We start from the raw sequence: 18,815 nt of genomic DNA, 5'->3' as shown, positions 1-18,815 counted from the left end.
CGGACAGACAAAGCCATCTCAACAGTTACCTTTTACAGAAAACTAACAAACAACCATCTCAATAGTCTTCTTTTACACAAAACTAAAAACTGTACAAATATATTGTACCTAAGACAAACATTTGACTGACCTTTAGAAAAAAAAGAAGAATAAACGATAAAGAACACTTCCCTCAGGAACCATGGGCTCTAGAACACACTATGGACATCCCGCCCCCCAACAAATCTATTTTTCACTAGAGCATTGACGTCACTAGAGGCATGAACAGGGGTGACTCAGGGCTTGTGTAGAGTCCGTAAGCTGACTATCACACAATTTGTCACCATCGGAAATAGGTCCACAGAAAGTACAAAGAACTCATTTTGAAGAACGCTATCACGAAACACGAATATTGGATGAACGTAAATTAGGTTTCGTTGCGTCTTCAAAACACGAAGACTTATAGTTACGTGTAAGTGGTCAGCACCTATTCTCACGTGCAATTATGACAGAAAATTATAGTTACGTATAACTGTAATAGGCAGCACCTACTCAAGACGAAACACATTGCAATACGGTCGTACGTGCAGTTATGACAGAAACCTACAATCACATATAACTAGGAAGCACCTACTCAAAACGGCATACATTGCTATACATTCGTATGTGAAAATGTAACAGGAATGTTGATTTAATTCCATACACTCTCTCGCCTCTAATTACATACTTTCATCTTTGTCAATTAGAAGGAATATTTTACCATCTCCAGCCTTCAGGTAAACGCTTATTTTTAACTGCCATTTGTCCTAACAACTCCCATAATTCCTGCCTTCCTTTACTGTACAGTAATCGTCAACAGTTTCTTTAAAAAGATACTGTGGCTTAGTTCGTCCAGTGCTGCTTTGGGAAATGATAGCATAATGTTTTTGAAAATCAAAGACTCAAAATTGGAATAACCCACTCATAAAATATCAAGCTCCCATGAAAACTGTACGATAATAATAATAATAATAATAATAATAATAATAATAATAATAATAATAATAATAATAATAATAATAATAATAATAATAATAATAATAGCTGCTTCTATGGCATTTAATTTGTATAGAGGTTTCTCTATTCATCTTCCAATCTTCCCATCGACGTCTCTGCCCTCAGAAAAGGTCTCCACCCTAATAATAATAATAATAATAGGACCCAGATGACAGAATAGTTAGAAACCATACCATAATCGAAATAACGTAAGTTCCATTAGATAATGATGAAAGAGAAATAGAGATGGCATGGACATGTCCTTCTCCCAACCTCCGGGGAGAATAGCACTTGATAGTGTCAGCTGGGCACCTGTGGGCGCTAGAAGAGTTGTTGGAAGGCCCAGACGTACTTGCATGAGGACTTGGAGATAGGAGGCTGGATATGAGTGGAGATTGGTGAAAGACAGTTCACCCTTCTTTTGTACTTTCTACTTAGATGGCAACTTTACTGCTTTAGTCAGATTGAGAAGGAGAATCAAGCATTACTATTATTATTATTATTATTATTATTATTATTATTATTATTATTATTATTATTATTATTTAACAACAACCAAACGACAAGAAATGCCACCCAAACCTTCACAAATAATGCAAGGAAACTGAAAGGTCTAAAGTTTAGACACACATTCAAGAAAAAGAACATTTTCTTGAATTGCTGTTCAATCATTCAATCGACGAACTGTATTTTACAGACCAACCCTAACCCTTTTCATTCCTTCGGCCAATAGCTTTTAAAGATCACCAAGAACCCTTCAAAATTTAGGGCGACAAACCGGAAAACTTTCGTCGAAGTCACTTGGAACCAGATATTAAATTTCGTTATTGATTTGAAAATCCCAGTGCTCTATCTATCTCTATTTTCGACTGAAGAAATGAAGAGTTAAAATCTTATTTTCTTTTACGGTTGCTAAAGGAACTTTTTCTTGATTACTTTTTCTCAATTGCAACCAAAAAGGTGGTCAGTTTACCTTCTAATACTCTCATATTCCGTTCAGTAACATCAACGTCAATATACTGTACCCAAGTCAAATCTGTATTCAAATTTCAATCTATCAATCATTCTAAATAGGTTTCTGCGTAGGTTTTAATTTCCAATGCATATTTATATGCTATTTTTAATCCAAAGCTTGCTTCTAAATTGTTAATATCTTCGTCTTGTACATTCCTTGGCTTACTTCCTATTCAAGGCCTTTGCAAACTCTAGCCAAACTTATGTCATCTGAGGAATTATCATAACCAATAGCTCCCTTTTATCTTCTTCCTTCCATCACAAATAAGAAGTTAGTTCCTTGGCATATCTTTCTTTAAAACAGCATCGAGAATTTTTACTCCCATTTTCAATAAGCTGTGAAATTTTCAAGTCAACAAAATCAGCTTTCATTCAGTTACTCCAACCATTACATAACTTCAAGCTATTTCTTCTTCTTCTTCTCTGTTGTCACTGTGGGACTTCTACCTTCAGCATGCAATATTCTGATGCTGCTATCACGGCATACCGTGGTATGACGCCAGTGACTTCTTTCGATCTATCACGGACAATACATTGAGCTATACCTGCTCGACTGAGATCACTCTGAAAATTCAGAACTGTAGAGACATCTTGACCAGAGAAGTTTCCCGTTGATCTGAAGAGCACTGGGTAAAAAAACTAAATTCTTAAGAAGGTGTCAGTACGTTTCCCAAGCAAGGCTTATTATCATCAAATGTTTTAGCTGTCAGAATGAAAATTATGGCCTGGAGGAAATTTCAACACAAGGCTAGCCAGAGAAGTCTCTGTAAGGGATTTCGTCAGAAGCTACGTAGACTAGAATCTTGTCTTTGTTATCAAAGTTACCCAGAGCAGTTCCCGTATAAGTCCAAGCATACTAACTTTCAACCAGATACGACCGCAAAGTCCCCTACCGTAAACAGCATTCAAAAATCTGGACAAGGTGACTTTTCAACTCTTTGTATTTGGAACAGAAAGCATAATGGCTGGGAATATTCGACTGAAATTCGCGTTTCTCTGTGTTCCAAGCTAGGTTTTTTCATAGCACAAAAATACTGGGCTGATGATGTTAGCATGCTCATCCATATCTACAGATAAAATGATAACATATTAATGACAAAAACCTCTGATCGATCTTTCATTTTGCCATTGTTGGAATAATTCTCTCCTGTTTGCATTCATGCAGGGTTGAATCATTTTCCTTGTAGCCTGTAGAAGAGACGAATCATTATATGCCAGTCGTTACATTATAAATTTACGAACACCACAAGAATTCCAAAAAGATTCCCAGCTTGACAGCATTTTAAAATGACTTTGATAGTTTGAGACTGATTAAAGTTGAACTGAAGGTCCATATCTGTCTTCAGTTCATGCTTGAAAAAGTGAAAAAAGCTAGGAAGTTAGCACCATCATGAACCCTTCCTTGAGTGTGTGGAGTACACTGAAGGCTTACTCAACCCAAACTAGAATCGTCTGCCTTGATTTTACACTATTCTATTTGCTCAAGAATTATTCCTCATAGCATCGAGTGGACAAAATCTAACTTTACGTTGCAAGTGCAACAATATGACAAGCAAAGTACACTGCACCTTTTCGAAGGTACATACCTCAGGGAGTTTGCCTGCAGTTTATTAAGGAGCTAATTCACATTCCTGATTGCGTACACAATATGCTTCTAACATTAAGAACAACTGCAAAATAAAGCAACAAATATATTGGACCTGTATGTCAGGTGATGGGAAAAAGCTTAGGTTTGACGACCAAATGTCGAGATTTGGTATATCATTGGATTTCAACAGTCCAGTGTGAAAGAGGAGGCCACCCAGTCCAGATAAAATACGGGTGAAAAGCTTAGCCCAATCTATGCTCTGCCCACGTAATTTTGCCTACTGTTGAAATCAAAGCTATCTTCAGGTTCACAGCTTGGACCTCTGGTTTGGGCAGAATCAATGTTAGTAACGAAGAGACAGTATCTCTCTCTCTCTCTCTCTCTCTCTCTCTCTCTCTCTCTCTCTCTCTCTCTCTCTCTCTCTCTCTCTCTCTGTGCTCAGGGGGACCATTCATCGAGAACCTGGACTTCTGTCCTCGCATACCAAACCCTGCTTAGAGAATCTTCCTTGTTCAGCATCAGCTATCAACAGCTACCAACATTTACGTTCTGTAGGATAAGGAACCCAGTACAAAGCAAAGTACTAGAACCGACACACAACAACTCCTTTCAGGCTGCCAAAACAATACCTAACATCTGCTTTGTTCTCAGAACAGAGCAAGTTGAGAAGAGCTCGGTTTTTACAAAAACTGCGAGAGCCTAAAAATGGCCAGTGACAGAGGACATGCATTAGGCAGGTCTTATTAAAAGACTTAATTTTACTATAAGAGAAAAATGTCGAAAACAATGATTGACAAGAGCAAAAATTAAAGAAACAACAAGCCATCAGAAGTAGTCAGCGAATAATAATGACAAGGGGACAATTACTTTGAAACGAAATAGAGACAATGCCAATAACAGAGCAGACTGCACAAAACAAGGAGAGAAGTAAGGACCAAGGCTTACGCAAAATAGCTATTTCACCTTCAGTACGTACCACTCAAAGTAAATCTATCGAGTCTTTTCCGTGTAAGGACGTCCTCAAGAAACGAAAATAGTTTTAGATATACAGTGCCTTACGTCACGAACGCAATTTCATTTCAATGGCACTAAAATCGTGCACTTACTGCAAACTGTTTCAATAACCTCGATTGTGTTTTATTACAAGAATTCAAATGCGTATACAAGACAAACGAGTTTAAACATCAGACATTATGAACCGATATTGATTTTATTGGCGAAACAGATGACAATGATGTTCTATTTCTGAATTCCTTGTTCTATTCTGTCTGCGTGTGTTGAATGTTAAATATAAATAGCGTCCAAGAGTATGAAAAAAAATCTATTTAAAATTGAAATTAAGAGTTTTTATATTTCATTGCACTGCAACAGCACAGATGTCAAAAGTAGCAGGGGCAATCTATAGGTCTGGCCCCTCCCTTCCACAAACTGATGACCCAAGGTCACTTGTCTCGACCCCAACAAAGAATGCGCTCCCTTACTACCACCCCATTCCTTTCTCTCTCTCTCTCTCTATCTCTCTCTCTCTCTCTCAAAAGAGTTCGCCCTAACAAAAAAATCCTCTCTCGCTCTCTCTCTTTCTCAAAAGAGTTCGCCCTAACAAAAAAAATCCACTCTCTCTCTCTCTCTCTCTCAAAAGAGTTCGCCCTAACAAAAAAATCCTCTCTCTCTCTCTCTCTCTCTCTCTCTCTCTCTCTCTCTCTCTCTCTCTCTCTCAAAAGAGTTCGCCCTATCAAAAAAATCCTCTCTCTCTCTCTCTCTCTGTCTCTCTCGCAAAAGAGTTCGCCATAACAAAAAAAAATCCACTCTCTCTCTTTCTCTTGCAAAAGAGTTCGCCCTAACAAAAAAAATCAACTCTTTCACCCTCTCTCTCTCTCTCTCTCAAAAGAGTTCGCCCTAACAAAAAAATCCACTCCCTCTCCTCTCAAAAGAGTTCGCCCTAACAAAAAAATAATCCACACTCTCTCTCTCTCTCTCTCTCTCAAAAGAGTTCGCCCTACCAAAAAAATCCACTCTCTCTCTCTATCTCTCTCGCAAAAGAGTTCGCCCGATCAAAAAACCTCTCTCTCTCTCTCTCTCTCTCTCTCTCTCTCTCTCTCTCTCTCTCTCTCTCTCTCTCTCAAAAGAGTTCGCCCTAACAAAAATCCAAATTCCTCTCCTCTCTCTCTCTCTCTCTCTCTCTCTCAAAAAGAGTTCGCCCTTTCAAAAAAATCCTCTCTCTCTCTCTCTCTCTCTCTCTCTCTCTCTCTCTCTCTCTCTCTCTCTCTCTCTCAAAAAAAAGAGTTCGCCCTAACAAAAAAATCCACCCATTCCTCTCATCATTCTCTCTCTCTCTCTCTCTCTCTCTCTCTCTCTCTCTCTCTCTCTCTCTCTCTCTCTAAAAGAGTTCGCCCTTTCAAAAAAATCCTCTCTCTCTCTCTCTCTCTCTCTCTCTCTCTCTCTCTCTCTCTCTCTCTCTCTCTCTCTCTCTCTAAAGGACACGCAAAAGAGCAAGCTCAGCTGCCAATCGAGTAATTGCAGGTTATGTGAACTGCACATCGATTAGAATGGTGGGAACGAAATTTCACCCAAGGCTGAATGTAAAAGCGGAACACGGGCAAACAGACCCATTCCTTGCTTTGCTGCAACCTCCGGGAAAGCAATGCAAGCAAGCAAGCAAGCAAGAGCGTTTGGTACGAATGCCCGTAATGACGATTAAAAGAATAATGAAGCTGTCACGACGTATCGAGCGGGGGAACTGAATGAGTTATTCCCCACACTTAAGGTACAAACGTTCACTTCCGTTCTCACAATTTGATTTACAGGGTTGTCCAATTATTGACGTCGCGTATGTGTACCCACGAATATTACCCACACTTACGACGCCCACAAATATTACCCAAACTTGCGACACCCATAAATATTACCCACACTTATGAAACCCATAAATATTACCCACACTCATGACATCCACAAATATCATCCACATTTCTGACAACCACAAATGTTACCCATACTTATGACACCCACAAAAATTTCCCACATTTATGAAACCCACAAATATTGCCCACACTTTGGAGACCCACAACTATTTCCCACACTTATGACACTCACTAATAATGCCCACACTTATGACACCCACAAATATTACCCACATTTATGAACACCAAAAATATTACCCACACTTGTGACACCCACAAATATTACCCAAACTTATCACACCCACAAACATTACCCACACCTATGACACCTGCAAAATATTACTACAATTATGACACCCACAAATATTACCCACACTTATAACACCTAAAAATATTGCCCACACTTATCACAACCACAACTATTACCCACACTTATGACACCAACAATTATTACCTACAATTATGATACCCACGAATATTACTCAAACTTATGACACCCAGAAATATTACCCACAATATGACATCCATAAATATTACCTAGACTCTGGACACTTCGATTCTCATAATTTGATTTAAAGGATGGTGCATTTAACGTCATGTGTGTACCCACAAATATTACCCACATTTATGACGCCCACAAATATTACCCACAATGTGACACTCACAAATATTACCCATAATCTGAATACTTCTGTTCTCATAATTTGATTTACAGGACTGTGCAGTTAAAATCATGTACGTAACCACAAATATTACCCACACTTATGTCGCCCACAAATATTACCCTCAATATGACACTCACAAATATTACCCACAATCTGAATACTTCTGTTCTCATAATCTGATTTAAGGTGTGGTGCACTTAACATCATGTGTGCGCCCACAAATATTACCCACACTTATGACACCCACAAATATTACCCACACTGAAACCCACACGAGAGTACTTACAAAGGCCCTTTTTAATATTTCATCTTACGCATTTGTGTGCCAGCTATTTACGAGAAGATTATACCTACAACTATCATTTTATATTTAAAAAGTAATTGACCTTGAATTACCTTAATGGGAGAGCTATTACCCCTTGCTTGCGGAGGGAGGGGGGAGGAGGGGCTGGTTTCCATGGTGCTTGCGAGCCGTTACCAATACGCTGCTGTTAATCATATTTTCTTCGCTTTGTGCTTTTATGCTGGTCTCTTGGGGTCTCCCTGCAATTATTCAGGAGTTGATCAGTGCTGAAGACAAAATTAAATATAACGACTAATATATATATATATATATATATATATATATATATATATATATATATATATATATATATATATATAGAGAGAGAGAGAGAGAGAGAGAGAGAGAGAGAGAGAGAGAGAGAGAGAGAGAGAGAGAGAGGCAACCACACCAGCGCTCCTGAAGGACGCCAGGAAATGAGAATTAATGAGAATATTGGCATTCTCCTCACTACTCTGCATTGTGTGAAAATACCAAATGGCCAAGGGGGTGGGGCTTGCAATCCCATAATCTGTACCAATACCACAAAAAGGTTGAAAAAAAAATACAATAAAACTCATAGTTTCGTCACTTTAAATTTGCATGGATGTGGTTTAGAAGAGAAAAACAGATTTAATTGATTTTTATGGAGACAGCTTTTTATAATATTTCATACATTTTTATCTATTTATTAATTTATCAATTTATTTTTTCTTCTTTAATTGGTGAGATTTTTCTTTCTGTATTTCCCTTTACCTCTTCTTACTTCTTCCTAATGAACACCTTTTCTTTGGAAGCTTGAATTTCAAGTCAATGGTCCCTGTAGTGGGCTTGTTCCAAATGAATAGGTTCATTTTTGAATAATAATGATATTAAATAGTCAAGGAGAGGTGAAAGGCCAGGGTATGCAAGAACGAGCAGAAAAATAAGCAGCTGTGTATGGGGTAGCTAACATGAACCAGAGAATGGGTGTCCTTGAGGTGTGTGTAAAAGAATAATGAGAGTGAAAGGCCATGTCTTTGGGAGAACCTGAATTGGTGCCACGTTACTGTTGAAAAATGCAAGGGTGATCGTGCTATGTGACTTAAATGTACGTAACAGAAAAAGAAATGGTATTGATGGAAGGTATGTAATTCCCTGGTATACTTGGATAAAGAACATGCTGAGGAAAAGTGTGTTAGAATGTGTGGTTTTATAAAGAGCTGATGGAGGAGCAAACCAATAAAAGGAGAGAGATGGAGAAATAATGACCTGATCATTATTTGGCTGAATATGAGATTTTTTTCCTAACGGCAGCAAAAAACTGCACTGATTCCTTGAACGTAAACATTTCCATGTTCAATTCTCTTTAGCAATCATATTCCAGATTTGTAGTTTCCTTATTACTCCTGAATATCATATAGCCTAGGCTAAAGGAATTACTTTATTGCTGAACCTTCTTCATAAAGAGATTTAGGACGAATTTACTCACCTTTGAGGGTCCTACCTTACAAGGTTTCCGTAGTGTAGTGGTTATCACGTGCGCTTCACACGCGCAAGGTCCCCGGTTCGATCCCGGGCGGAAACAGGTGGTTTTTTCTATTAATTACGAAACTCTACACTTGATACTTTCTTACTAAAGTCAAGATCACTGGATAAATAAAAGCAAACGCAGGAGCCGTATATGAAGACGCAAAATTGAGGCATATACGAAAGAGAAACAGTCAGCTTCGTCTAGGGAGGCTGGGGGTGCGGGGATGTCTACGTGATCAAAGAAAACGATTTATCCCCCGTGTTTAAGCAGTAACTCGCCTAAATATACATTGAAAACGGGCGTTCACGGACATAGGAATTTAAAGCAAGTGGTATAATTATCAGCATTACCATTCAAGGGAGATTACGTTCTGTTTAACACTGAGGATGAATGGAAGCTAAAACTATGAAGTACAGTCAGTTAAATAAGGAAGCACGGAAACTGTTAATTCATGTTTTAATGTTAGACTGAGAGAAGTGAATCACAGAATAGGTTAAGCACCAAAGGGGCGCAGGGGGTGTTTGCAAATGATGGGGAAAAGGATGGGACACCCAGGTTGGATGTGTTGAACGCAAAAGGAAATTAAAAGGGAAAAGATTGAAGTTACTGAGATGAACTGTTTGCGTACTTAAGAGGCGTAAGATAAATTTAAGTGGTATAAAGAATAAATGGGGAAAAGGTAAGCATGATAAGATGAATCAATATTTTGAGGAAGATAGACTGGTGAAATGTGTATAAGGAGAGGAAGAATCAGAAAGCAAATATATATATATATATATATATATATATATATATATATATATATATATATATATATATATATATATATATACCTTGATCAAAGACACCCTTCCCGTGACAACTTTTCATGGGCCACTGCAAATTCGTCAGTGGTGGGGGGAAGAGGGGAGGGGCCGTGGAGGAGGAGGAGGAGGGGAGGGGGGGAGGAAAGGGGATAGGGAATAGGAGGAAGAAGGGCATACTGCTCACCAGTCACAGCCAATGACATAAGACCCTGATTTCTATCGGATTCTGATAATCTGCTTGAGAGGTGGCGCTCTGCTGTTGTTCCCTCCTGCTTGGAGAGAGAGAGAGAGAGAGTGTGTGTGTGTGTGTGTGTGTGTGTGTGTGTGTGTGTGTGTGTGTTTGGTCCCTGAAAGAAGGTACTCGCCAAAGCAGTGAATTATTCATAGCGATTTCCAAGTCCGGTTATTTTGCAAGGAAGTGGGCCCTTGCTGAATCCACCTTTTGACATTGCACAACATCAAATACAATGTGTACCCATTCACAATTATGTATATTAAAGCATATAAACAAATACGTAATTTATACATAATTAAAAATAATCTTTTGAGTTACATAATACCTTCACGAGCAGCATCAGTTTAAAATTATCTTCATTAGTTCAAAAAACAGTCTTTCATCAAAACCACTAGCATTCAGAGAGAGAGAGAGAGAGAGAGAGAGAGAGAGAGAGAGAGAGAGAGAGAGAGAGAGAGAGAGAGAGAGAGAGCGTCATTACACGTTGGTCAATCGCGTGCCTGACACCAGTTCAATCTTTACGTAAAACGGATCTGAATACTCGTAACCTACAGTGAGTCAATGTCAACACTCTCAGCTACAACACCCTCTCTCTCTCTCTCTCTCTCTCTCTCTCTCTCTCTCTCTCTCTCTCTCTCTCTCTCTCTCTCTCTCTCTCTCTCTCTCTCTCTCTCTCTCTATATATATATATATATATATATATATATATATATATATATATATATATATATATATATATAATGTATGTATATATAAAAGATATACATACATATATATACTGCATATATGTGAATTTCAACTAGAAGCCAAAAACGACCAGTTCCAACCTGACAAAAACACCATCACACACGAGGCTGTTTTTACACATCGCCTGGTAACCTGCCATTGGTCGGAGTACCTAAAACCTCCGCTGTCACGTAAAATGTTCTACTGACACTGACCTGTTCACACGGAACAGAAAATCACAGTTGTCACGCATCTGTTAAGTCCACTGAAACATGTGGTTGTTTCTGGAGTATTTAGGCCAGAGGCCAAGCGCTTTGACCTACGACGAGCGTCGAAAGGAAGATTGAGAGTGAAAAGGTTTTAAATGTGTAACAGGAGGAAAACCTCGCAGCTGTACTATGATGCCATTGTTAGGAGAGGGTGGAAAGTAAGATGGATGAAAGGGGATGTGAACGGAGGTACAGTTAAATGGAACGAAAGGGGCTGCAGCTAGGGGCCGAAGCAATGCTGCAAAGGACCTTGAGTAATGCCTACATTGCACCAAATAAGGTGCACTGACGGCACTAACACCCGACGGGAGCATACAAAATAAATCTGACTTCATGGCCAATACAAGACTCGTGTCATTTGAAATATTAAACCAAATAACGGTAAGTAACGGAAATTTATAGATAACTAGGAACATTCGTCAATACACAGCGCTTCGTCTAAATGAGTGGATAACTTCTCGTTTCAATATAATATTAATTTTCATAGTTTATTGGAATATTGCCCAGTTGATTCAAGCAAATTTCAGTACACCAGTTATTGAATACTGACCCTTGATAATGACGCGTTTCTGAAGTCATGACCTAACTCTTGCGACCTCTCCGCAGATCCGCCATCTTACAATGAGGTCATCGCTCACCTGAGCCAGTTTCCGAGAGCAGATGAACGCTATCCAGGTAAGCTGATCTTCAAGAACAATTCAGGAACGAAGTTCTTCCTATTCAGGTTCATGATTTATTTTACAAGAGAAAAAACTCAGCTAAAAATAATCATTAGTAATTTAATAGTAACGGTGTAATCCGGTGGGTTTTTCATAATTGCAGTCTCTCGTTGTCATATATTTTTCATGTCACGTACTGGTTTTCAAACGAACCTACCCGTTACCGTGGACTTAGAAAGAGGTTTCTTAACACAGGACGTGTGGAATTCAACCACAGTACCTGTGGCTGAAGAATTCTCAGTATTACGCAGAATCTGCGGGTTACAATTAATGAAAGTTTTGTCTGATCAAATTTAAAGAAAATTATAAGTTATTATGCTATAGTCTGTTATTACTTGAAGGAATCCCACAGACACCATTAACTGACACCTTATGTGAATAACTTTGTTGGAAGGGAAAATCTCCTTCAGTCCATACTTCATCTCCTTGCAGGGAACACCAGCGTCGTGCCAACAGCCCCTGACCTTAGCCAGCTGTTGGCAGTGCCACCTCCCAGCTACCAGATGGTCCTGGACCAGAAGATGCGGGAGTCGGAACTCGGCCACGAGCCTGACGAAGTCGACGGAGGGGAAGACGGAGAGGGAGGGGCAGGAGGGGGTCCCTTCAGCAAAATACAGAGCCTCCTGGGGCGGTCGTGGACGAGGAGGGACTCAGCGCAGTCCTTATCGCCGCCCATGCGGCCTCCTCCCGTAGGCTCCTTCCCTTCGGCGTCGCTCTCTTCTTCTTCGTCGCCGCCGTCGGCGCCCTCGCCGACGGCGTCCTCCGGGCTCTTCACCATCAGCAGGGAGAGCCTGCCGCCCATCGACCCGTTCCCCCGCACCACCAATTCGGAGAACGTCCGCTACCTCCACCCATCGCCGCTCCGCGACGAACCCTACGCCACCAGGGGCGTCCCCTCCCCGACGGGCAGCGGCTCCCACTCCGACTACTCCTCCTCCTTCTACTCGACTCCCTCGTCGGTGAGCACCGCCTCCTCGGAGTGCCCTTCTCCACCCGAGTCCCCCCCTAGGTATACGTTGCTGCTTCCGTCCGTGACGCAGACTCCCCCGGAGGAGTTGAGGAACGACGACCTGCTCGAGATCGGCGTCGGGGAGGTCACTCGGCCCTGCACGGGCAGGTCGACCCTCTCGCGCCCCACGACCTCCATCAGCACTCGTTCCCTGCCCCTGCCCGACGAAATACCCAGGAAGCCCAGCATCCCGGGGGCGTTGGAGGAATGGGAGGGGGAGGACGAGGAAGAGGACGTCACGCCAGTCAACAGTAACAACAACTACAGTAACAGTTACAATAATAACAACAACAACGATAACAGCAGCAATAACAATGAGAATAATAACACTAACTAGTTCGTTCGCACGTTGTTTGTTTGGATTCATAACAATGTCTAATGTTAAGGGATATAAAAAAATAAGTCAGACGGTAGAGCTTACAACCAGTGCACAAGTAAAACCCATCAATCAATGTCATGAACGTAACCACTTTTATAATATCTCTCAATTCTGTGTCACGATCAAACCAGGGCCCAGGTCTTGGCGGGTCCCGGATAAAAAACAAACCTACCCTAGGACTTGTAAGGCAACGGTGAAACTGCATTTCGCGTCTCGAAGAAGTTCTGCTGACTGTCTGCCTTGGGGGAAAAGTTTTCGCAGTTTTGTGATAACTATGTACCCCATCTGAATACCTACCTGGTACGTTACTGCCAAGATGAAGAGTTATAACTGAAAACGCCACTGAGAAGTCATTATGACGACGCCCAAAACTTTAAAATCCGTCCTTTTTGAAGGTACAAAAGGTATGTAGATAGATTTTACCATGATTTTGATTACGACCTCACAACATGTCACTTAAAACTGACCAAAAATTGCCATGCACCGACTCCTGATACTTCGCGACTGCCTCACAAGCAAAACCAAGAGTAATAAGAGCAGCAGAAATCATGACTTTATTAGTTAAATTTATTATGTTAAAGCATTCTGGATCATAAAGATATTATTGTCAGTGTCAGAGCATTGCATGGGAGCAAAGTATACCAGTACGGAAATCAGAAGACAACATTGAACAGTGCCTTAATCAAAACGTCCATTTACCCGACACGTACTTTAGAAAGCTTCACTTGACCAGAGTTGCCACTACGGACTGCTGTAAAAAGCAAGAGCCCGTGCCAGCAACACTTTGCTGCCGTCCCCCCTTTCTTAAAAAAAAAAAAATAGTAACGCCAAGTATTACACTATCTTATACTTCGAAAAACCTCCCTGCAGACTACCGTAAGAATCTTTTCAATCTCTGTATCAAATTGACGTTCCAGCATAATGCTCTGAGTTTCAGAACATTCAGAAAATGATTCTCTAGACATTCGTTCATTCATAAACTTGAAAGAAGGGGAAATCGAGTGTTTTTCCTTGTTCAAATTAATCTGATCATTCACAGGCAAGAATCTCCGTCCATCATGCATTACAAGCTTTAACAGATATATCTCATCCAAGTGTAGGTAGGTCCACTTTCTCTGGACTTAAATAAAACACTGAAACGTACTTCTCTAAATTAGTCAAATTACACCCTGAAATATTTGGTTTCGTCAAATGTGAGCAAAATTTCCTGTTGCTATCCATAAACTTAATTTTGAATTACTTCTCTAGTGCAGTTGCCCCAGCAGTTTAAGTAACTTAAAAATAATTTTACTTTTTATTATTACACATTTCAGGACACATTTCCTTGTTCTATTCCTAGGATTTCATGTATATATATATATATATATATATATATATATATATATATATATATATATATATATATATATATATATATATATATATATATATATATATAATGTATGTATTTACAGAGGACTCAGATGATGGGTGAAAGAGTACAACTGTGTCAGTTCGAGGACTGCATGGATGAGACTGAATGAGGTAGGATGTAAGAGCTGTCATGGTAAGTAGATGTAGCCTAAAAAGACAAATGAGTGTGAAAGAGAATCTTCTTGAATATGAATCTGTGTCTGGCTGGGCATGGAAAACTTGAAAAGTGGCTGTACTAGGTGATCAGGATGCAGATGTAGATGATGGAGAAAGTTATGGTATTCCTGGAGTAGCCTAAATGACAACAGAGATAGTGTTGAGGAGATTGTGTGTCAGTGGTAAAGTTTGCAAGGTTATCTGTAAGTTCACAGTAATGGAAATGAGATGATGGATGAGTAGATGGAGATGTATCTGATCATTATCTAGTTACAGCAAAAGTTTAAACAGATTCGAGTTGGAGATGAACCACTGAAAAATGGCTGTAAATGTAATCAAGACAGAAAGGTTTCATAAGAAGGGAGAGGAACCTATGGGGAGAACACAGACGAACTTTGGCATGGGGTTAAAGACACAGGGTGGAAGGCGGTTCCCAGGGACAGCAGGGTGTGTTTGTGGGCACAAGATGGCAGGAAGAGGGAATAAAAACAGTAGGTAGTATGATAAGGAAGTATCAGTCTTGTCAGGTTGATAAAACTTCTGAAAGTGGCAGCTGAAGACGTATGAAAGACGATTAAGAGGATGAAGGATTGAAAGACACCAAGGACTGTTGGGATTACAAATGACGCTGTAGTATTATATGGTGCTGGTAAGATTAAGAGGCAGACCAGGGTTTAAAAGGTATTTCTGGACGAGGGAAAGGTTCCAAAAGAATGAGGGAGAGGAAATAATGTTCTACTGTATAAAAGTAAGGTTGACAGATGACTGTAAGAATTCTATACACATTAACACTTTACAAGAGAATGAGCATGATGTGCTTTTACCCGAGAAAGCATAACAGATGACAGAAAGGGTGATGTGGGGTGTGTATGTGTGTGTGTGTGGAAAGTTTTTGTTATGAAACAGCTATGTAAAAAGTTTGAAAGTGAATGGAAAAAGCTGCATGTGGTTTATATGAACCTAAAAAATCTTACGAAAGAACCACTATAGAGGCGATATGAAGGTAGTGAGAATGTATTGTAGAGGAAATAATTTGTTGGGAGCGATTAAAAGATTATGTGACGGAAGCGAATTGTATGGAATGAAAGGATGAATCCGGGTGCATTGAGATGGTTTGGCCATATGAAGTGCATGAAGATAGGCTGGTGAAGAATTTGTATAATTCTGTAGTTTTCGGGAAAGGAAGAGAGGAAGACCTTCCTTAGAAAGGAAACACAAAACACGTATCTGACTGTTTGGCGAATGGTGCAGTGTGTGTAATGGTTTCGATAAGCTGTTGTTATGCCTTACCTGAACGTGTACTAAGCGGCTAATGTTGCGGATGTTTATGCACAGGGATTTCACCTACGACTGAGCAGATAAGTGCCAATGTGGCAGTGACTCCTCTGTTGTTTTTATCTAGGGAGCCACCCTCCGTTTTAGAGGAAATGATTAAATGTAAAAAAAAAGAACATTCATCGCCTGTGTACCTAAACACGTCTTAACCTACACGCCTAAGTGAAATGAATCGGCGTTTTCCAGAATGATCTAGACGCAAGCCTTCGGAGTAGTCGACAAAAGGTCACTACATACATTCAAAATATTCGCGTACAACACACAAAGCCTATTTTGAGTGGGAAACCCTCCTAGATGAAAAGAAGCAATGAAATCCACGTCAGTAGAAGAATAAATCTAGAAAAACGAAAAACTACATTTTAAAAACGAAATTCAGACTAGCGCGGCATCTCGCTGGCAGAGTAGGGGAGAAAAAAAAACTTCGCCCTAAATGTGACGTCAACAGGGGGTAACGGAGTCCGTTTATTTAAGCCCACCTTGCATTATGTCCGACATCATTCCGCTTGTGGGAGACCCGCATCTTTCTCCGATCATCATTAGGCGGATGCGAATCCTTCTTGAATAAGAGGTTATATTCAACTATCGGGCTATCACGATGATCCAAGCGCGTTCATTGACTATCGGTAGTTAAAAATGTATGAGGTAGGTTACGCTGGGAGCAAAAATATATAAAAATGGATTATCGACGGAATCCGAACTGCAACGTGGTGATATATCTGTCTTTTCTGCCTAGAGATAGCAAATTGTTGTAGGAGTATAATTTATAGCTTACCTTTTGCTGAAAAATTATCGGTAACTATTAATCTCGCACGCGCCGTAATTTGAAAACCAGGCAAAGGCGGAGGGTTTTGCAACCGATTGTTAAATGTCAGCGGTCCGAATCTGCAACGCATATCAGTGCTATTGATCCGATAACACTTATGGCCAAACACTTCTCGTAAACTTCGCTACTTCTTTGGATAGAGCAGCCCCGTGGCAACCGCCGCCCCCCCAACCCTAAATCGACACCCACAAGCAACCCCTAATTACCCTCCCAGGTCTCTCTCCCCCTCTTGCTCTCTCTCAGGCAAACGCATATGCTGTACTTCAATATCTCTAAATTATTTAAAGCCTGGCCATAATCTGGTGTTTACCCAACCGAGGCACACTCGGTAAGGATTCTAGGCAGCGAATCGAGGCTTTTAAGACATGTCAGTGATATCTTTAATCAGGTCTACCTTTTTATTTTTGGAATTTCACATGAATGCAAAACTTGGAGAGAGAATGTATTCCGTAAGAATCTGATCTTTTGAGATGTATATTACCAATTCCAGGGCTAGCTGCTACTGGTCAGACCAAAACAGGTTAGACCTAGTTAGTTCATCGCATGGCCCCACAAGCTAGCCTAACAGAATTACTACTCAAAATGAAATCCTATAACTAAGAAAATAAAGCGATAAGCATTTCAGTCACATCAGATCACTCCTCTAAAATTAAAACCTTTTAAAATCATGGAACACGATGCCTTCATTTGCTTATGGGATTTCGTCACAAACGACATACTTATGAGTAATTGTCTAACTTGTGAATGGAGCTTTGTATAATCTGGTGCCTTTATAAAATACAATTTAACTACCACAGACCACTTGCTCGTCAAAGTTGAGGCTCCCAAAATACCGAGTATGGTTTCGACAATGAACATCAGCACAAATGAACATCAGCACAAAACAATTTATCTAAAAAAAAAAATCTATATAAACTCAGTAAACAGCACTAACCTTGTACTGAATATCGTGGTTATCTAAAGCCACTGGTGAATGTAACACTTTTTTTCCGGATCTCCCCGACTTTGCAACAGTTCTTACTAACTGTAAAAAAGTACAATGAAAATGGTCTATACGTTTGTCTAGTACAAAATGATGTGCATTACACTGACACTACAATCAACCTGGAAAATATTACGAACACTGTGTAGTTGACATCTCGAATATTTTGTGAGCACTTCGTAGGCCTATATCCTGTCGGTTCCCTCAGGCTACACAAACTTACACAGTCGATAAAATGCACAAGCACACACACACACATGCATATGGTGAAAAATTTTACCAATCTTAATTTTACAAACTCGGAGGCCTTTATCGTCCAAAGGATGTTTTGATTTTTTTCGGTTCTCGATATGTACTGCAACATGCAAAACATAGGCCTAACCTCATCACCTCTCTGTAAAAACCTAAACTTCAACAGCAATTTAGCTTAACAAAATGTTCATTACTTACATTTCACTACCAAAATCTGTCATTCGGGTTTGTTAACACCATGCATTCCTTGAAAAGGCTAAGTCCTGTTAAAATAGTAAAATAGCCATGCAGCAGAATACGTAAGTGTCCAAAAGAACCATGGTAGGTTAGGCCAAGTCAGTCACCACCTTCACAGAGTTCGTTACTTTCTAACACTGCTTTCCCGAGTTTGTTACCTTCTAGCTATACTTTTTCTTTTATGTTAATACATTCTCACATTTTACGTACCTCCTACGATCTGAAGAAGTCAAAACACCTCTTGATAGTTAAATATCTTCAAATTACAGAAATGTAAACAAAGGTCACCCACTATATAGTTAACAATACGCAAATCCAGTTCACTTATGATTTTATGAATGAACCTTTCCGGGTTGTACACTACAAACATTATGTAAGTGTCGTTTTAATTTTCCTTGTGGCAATTCAAAAAGTATTGTGAGAAGACAAATATGTTCTCGTATTTACAAAAGTGCAAA

At 39.9% G+C, this 18,815-nt stretch overlaps 1 protein-coding gene, 1 long non-coding RNA gene and 1 other non-coding gene across 3 annotated transcripts in view; 2 read left to right on the top strand and 1 right to left on the bottom strand.

The window, feature by feature from the left end:
- Nucleotides 1–13,159, top strand: part of LOC136831535 (probable serine/threonine-protein kinase DDB_G0272282) — a 49,183-nt gene extending 36,024 nt beyond the window's left edge. Inside the window, exons 5-6 of the mRNA XM_067092106.1 lie at nucleotides 11,659–11,727; nucleotides 12,204–13,159. Of these exons, the coding sequence (XP_066948207.1) occupies nucleotides 11,659–11,727; nucleotides 12,204–13,117 (983 nt within the window). The 3' untranslated portion in view covers nucleotides 13,118–13,159. The remainder of the gene's footprint in view (nucleotides 1–11,658; nucleotides 11,728–12,203) is intronic.
- LOC136831536 (uncharacterized) overlaps nucleotides 1–18,674 on the bottom strand; it is a 70,862-nt gene extending 52,188 nt beyond the window's left edge. Inside the window, exons 1-2 of the long non-coding RNA XR_010850922.1 lie at nucleotides 18,568–18,674; nucleotides 7,578–7,724 (exon numbers count right to left, since the gene is read on the bottom strand). This is a non-coding gene — a long non-coding RNA (uncharacterized lncRNA). The remainder of the gene's footprint in view (nucleotides 1–7,577; nucleotides 7,725–18,567) is intronic.
- Nucleotides 8,998–9,070, top strand: TRNAV-CAC (transfer RNA valine (anticodon CAC)). Its single transcript has one exon. It is a non-coding gene; the product is annotated as a tRNA-Val (tRNA).
- Nucleotides 18,675–18,815: the final 141 nt, after the last annotated feature.

The sequence above is a fragment of the Macrobrachium rosenbergii genome, chromosome 48, assembly GCF_040412425.1.
Source record: "Macrobrachium rosenbergii isolate ZJJX-2024 chromosome 48, ASM4041242v1, whole genome shotgun sequence".
In the NCBI taxonomy this organism is placed as follows: domain Eukaryota; kingdom Metazoa; phylum Arthropoda; class Malacostraca; order Decapoda; family Palaemonidae; genus Macrobrachium; species Macrobrachium rosenbergii.
The sequence above is the reverse complement of the archived record's forward strand: the minus strand, read 5'-3'. Positions and strand labels throughout refer to the sequence as shown.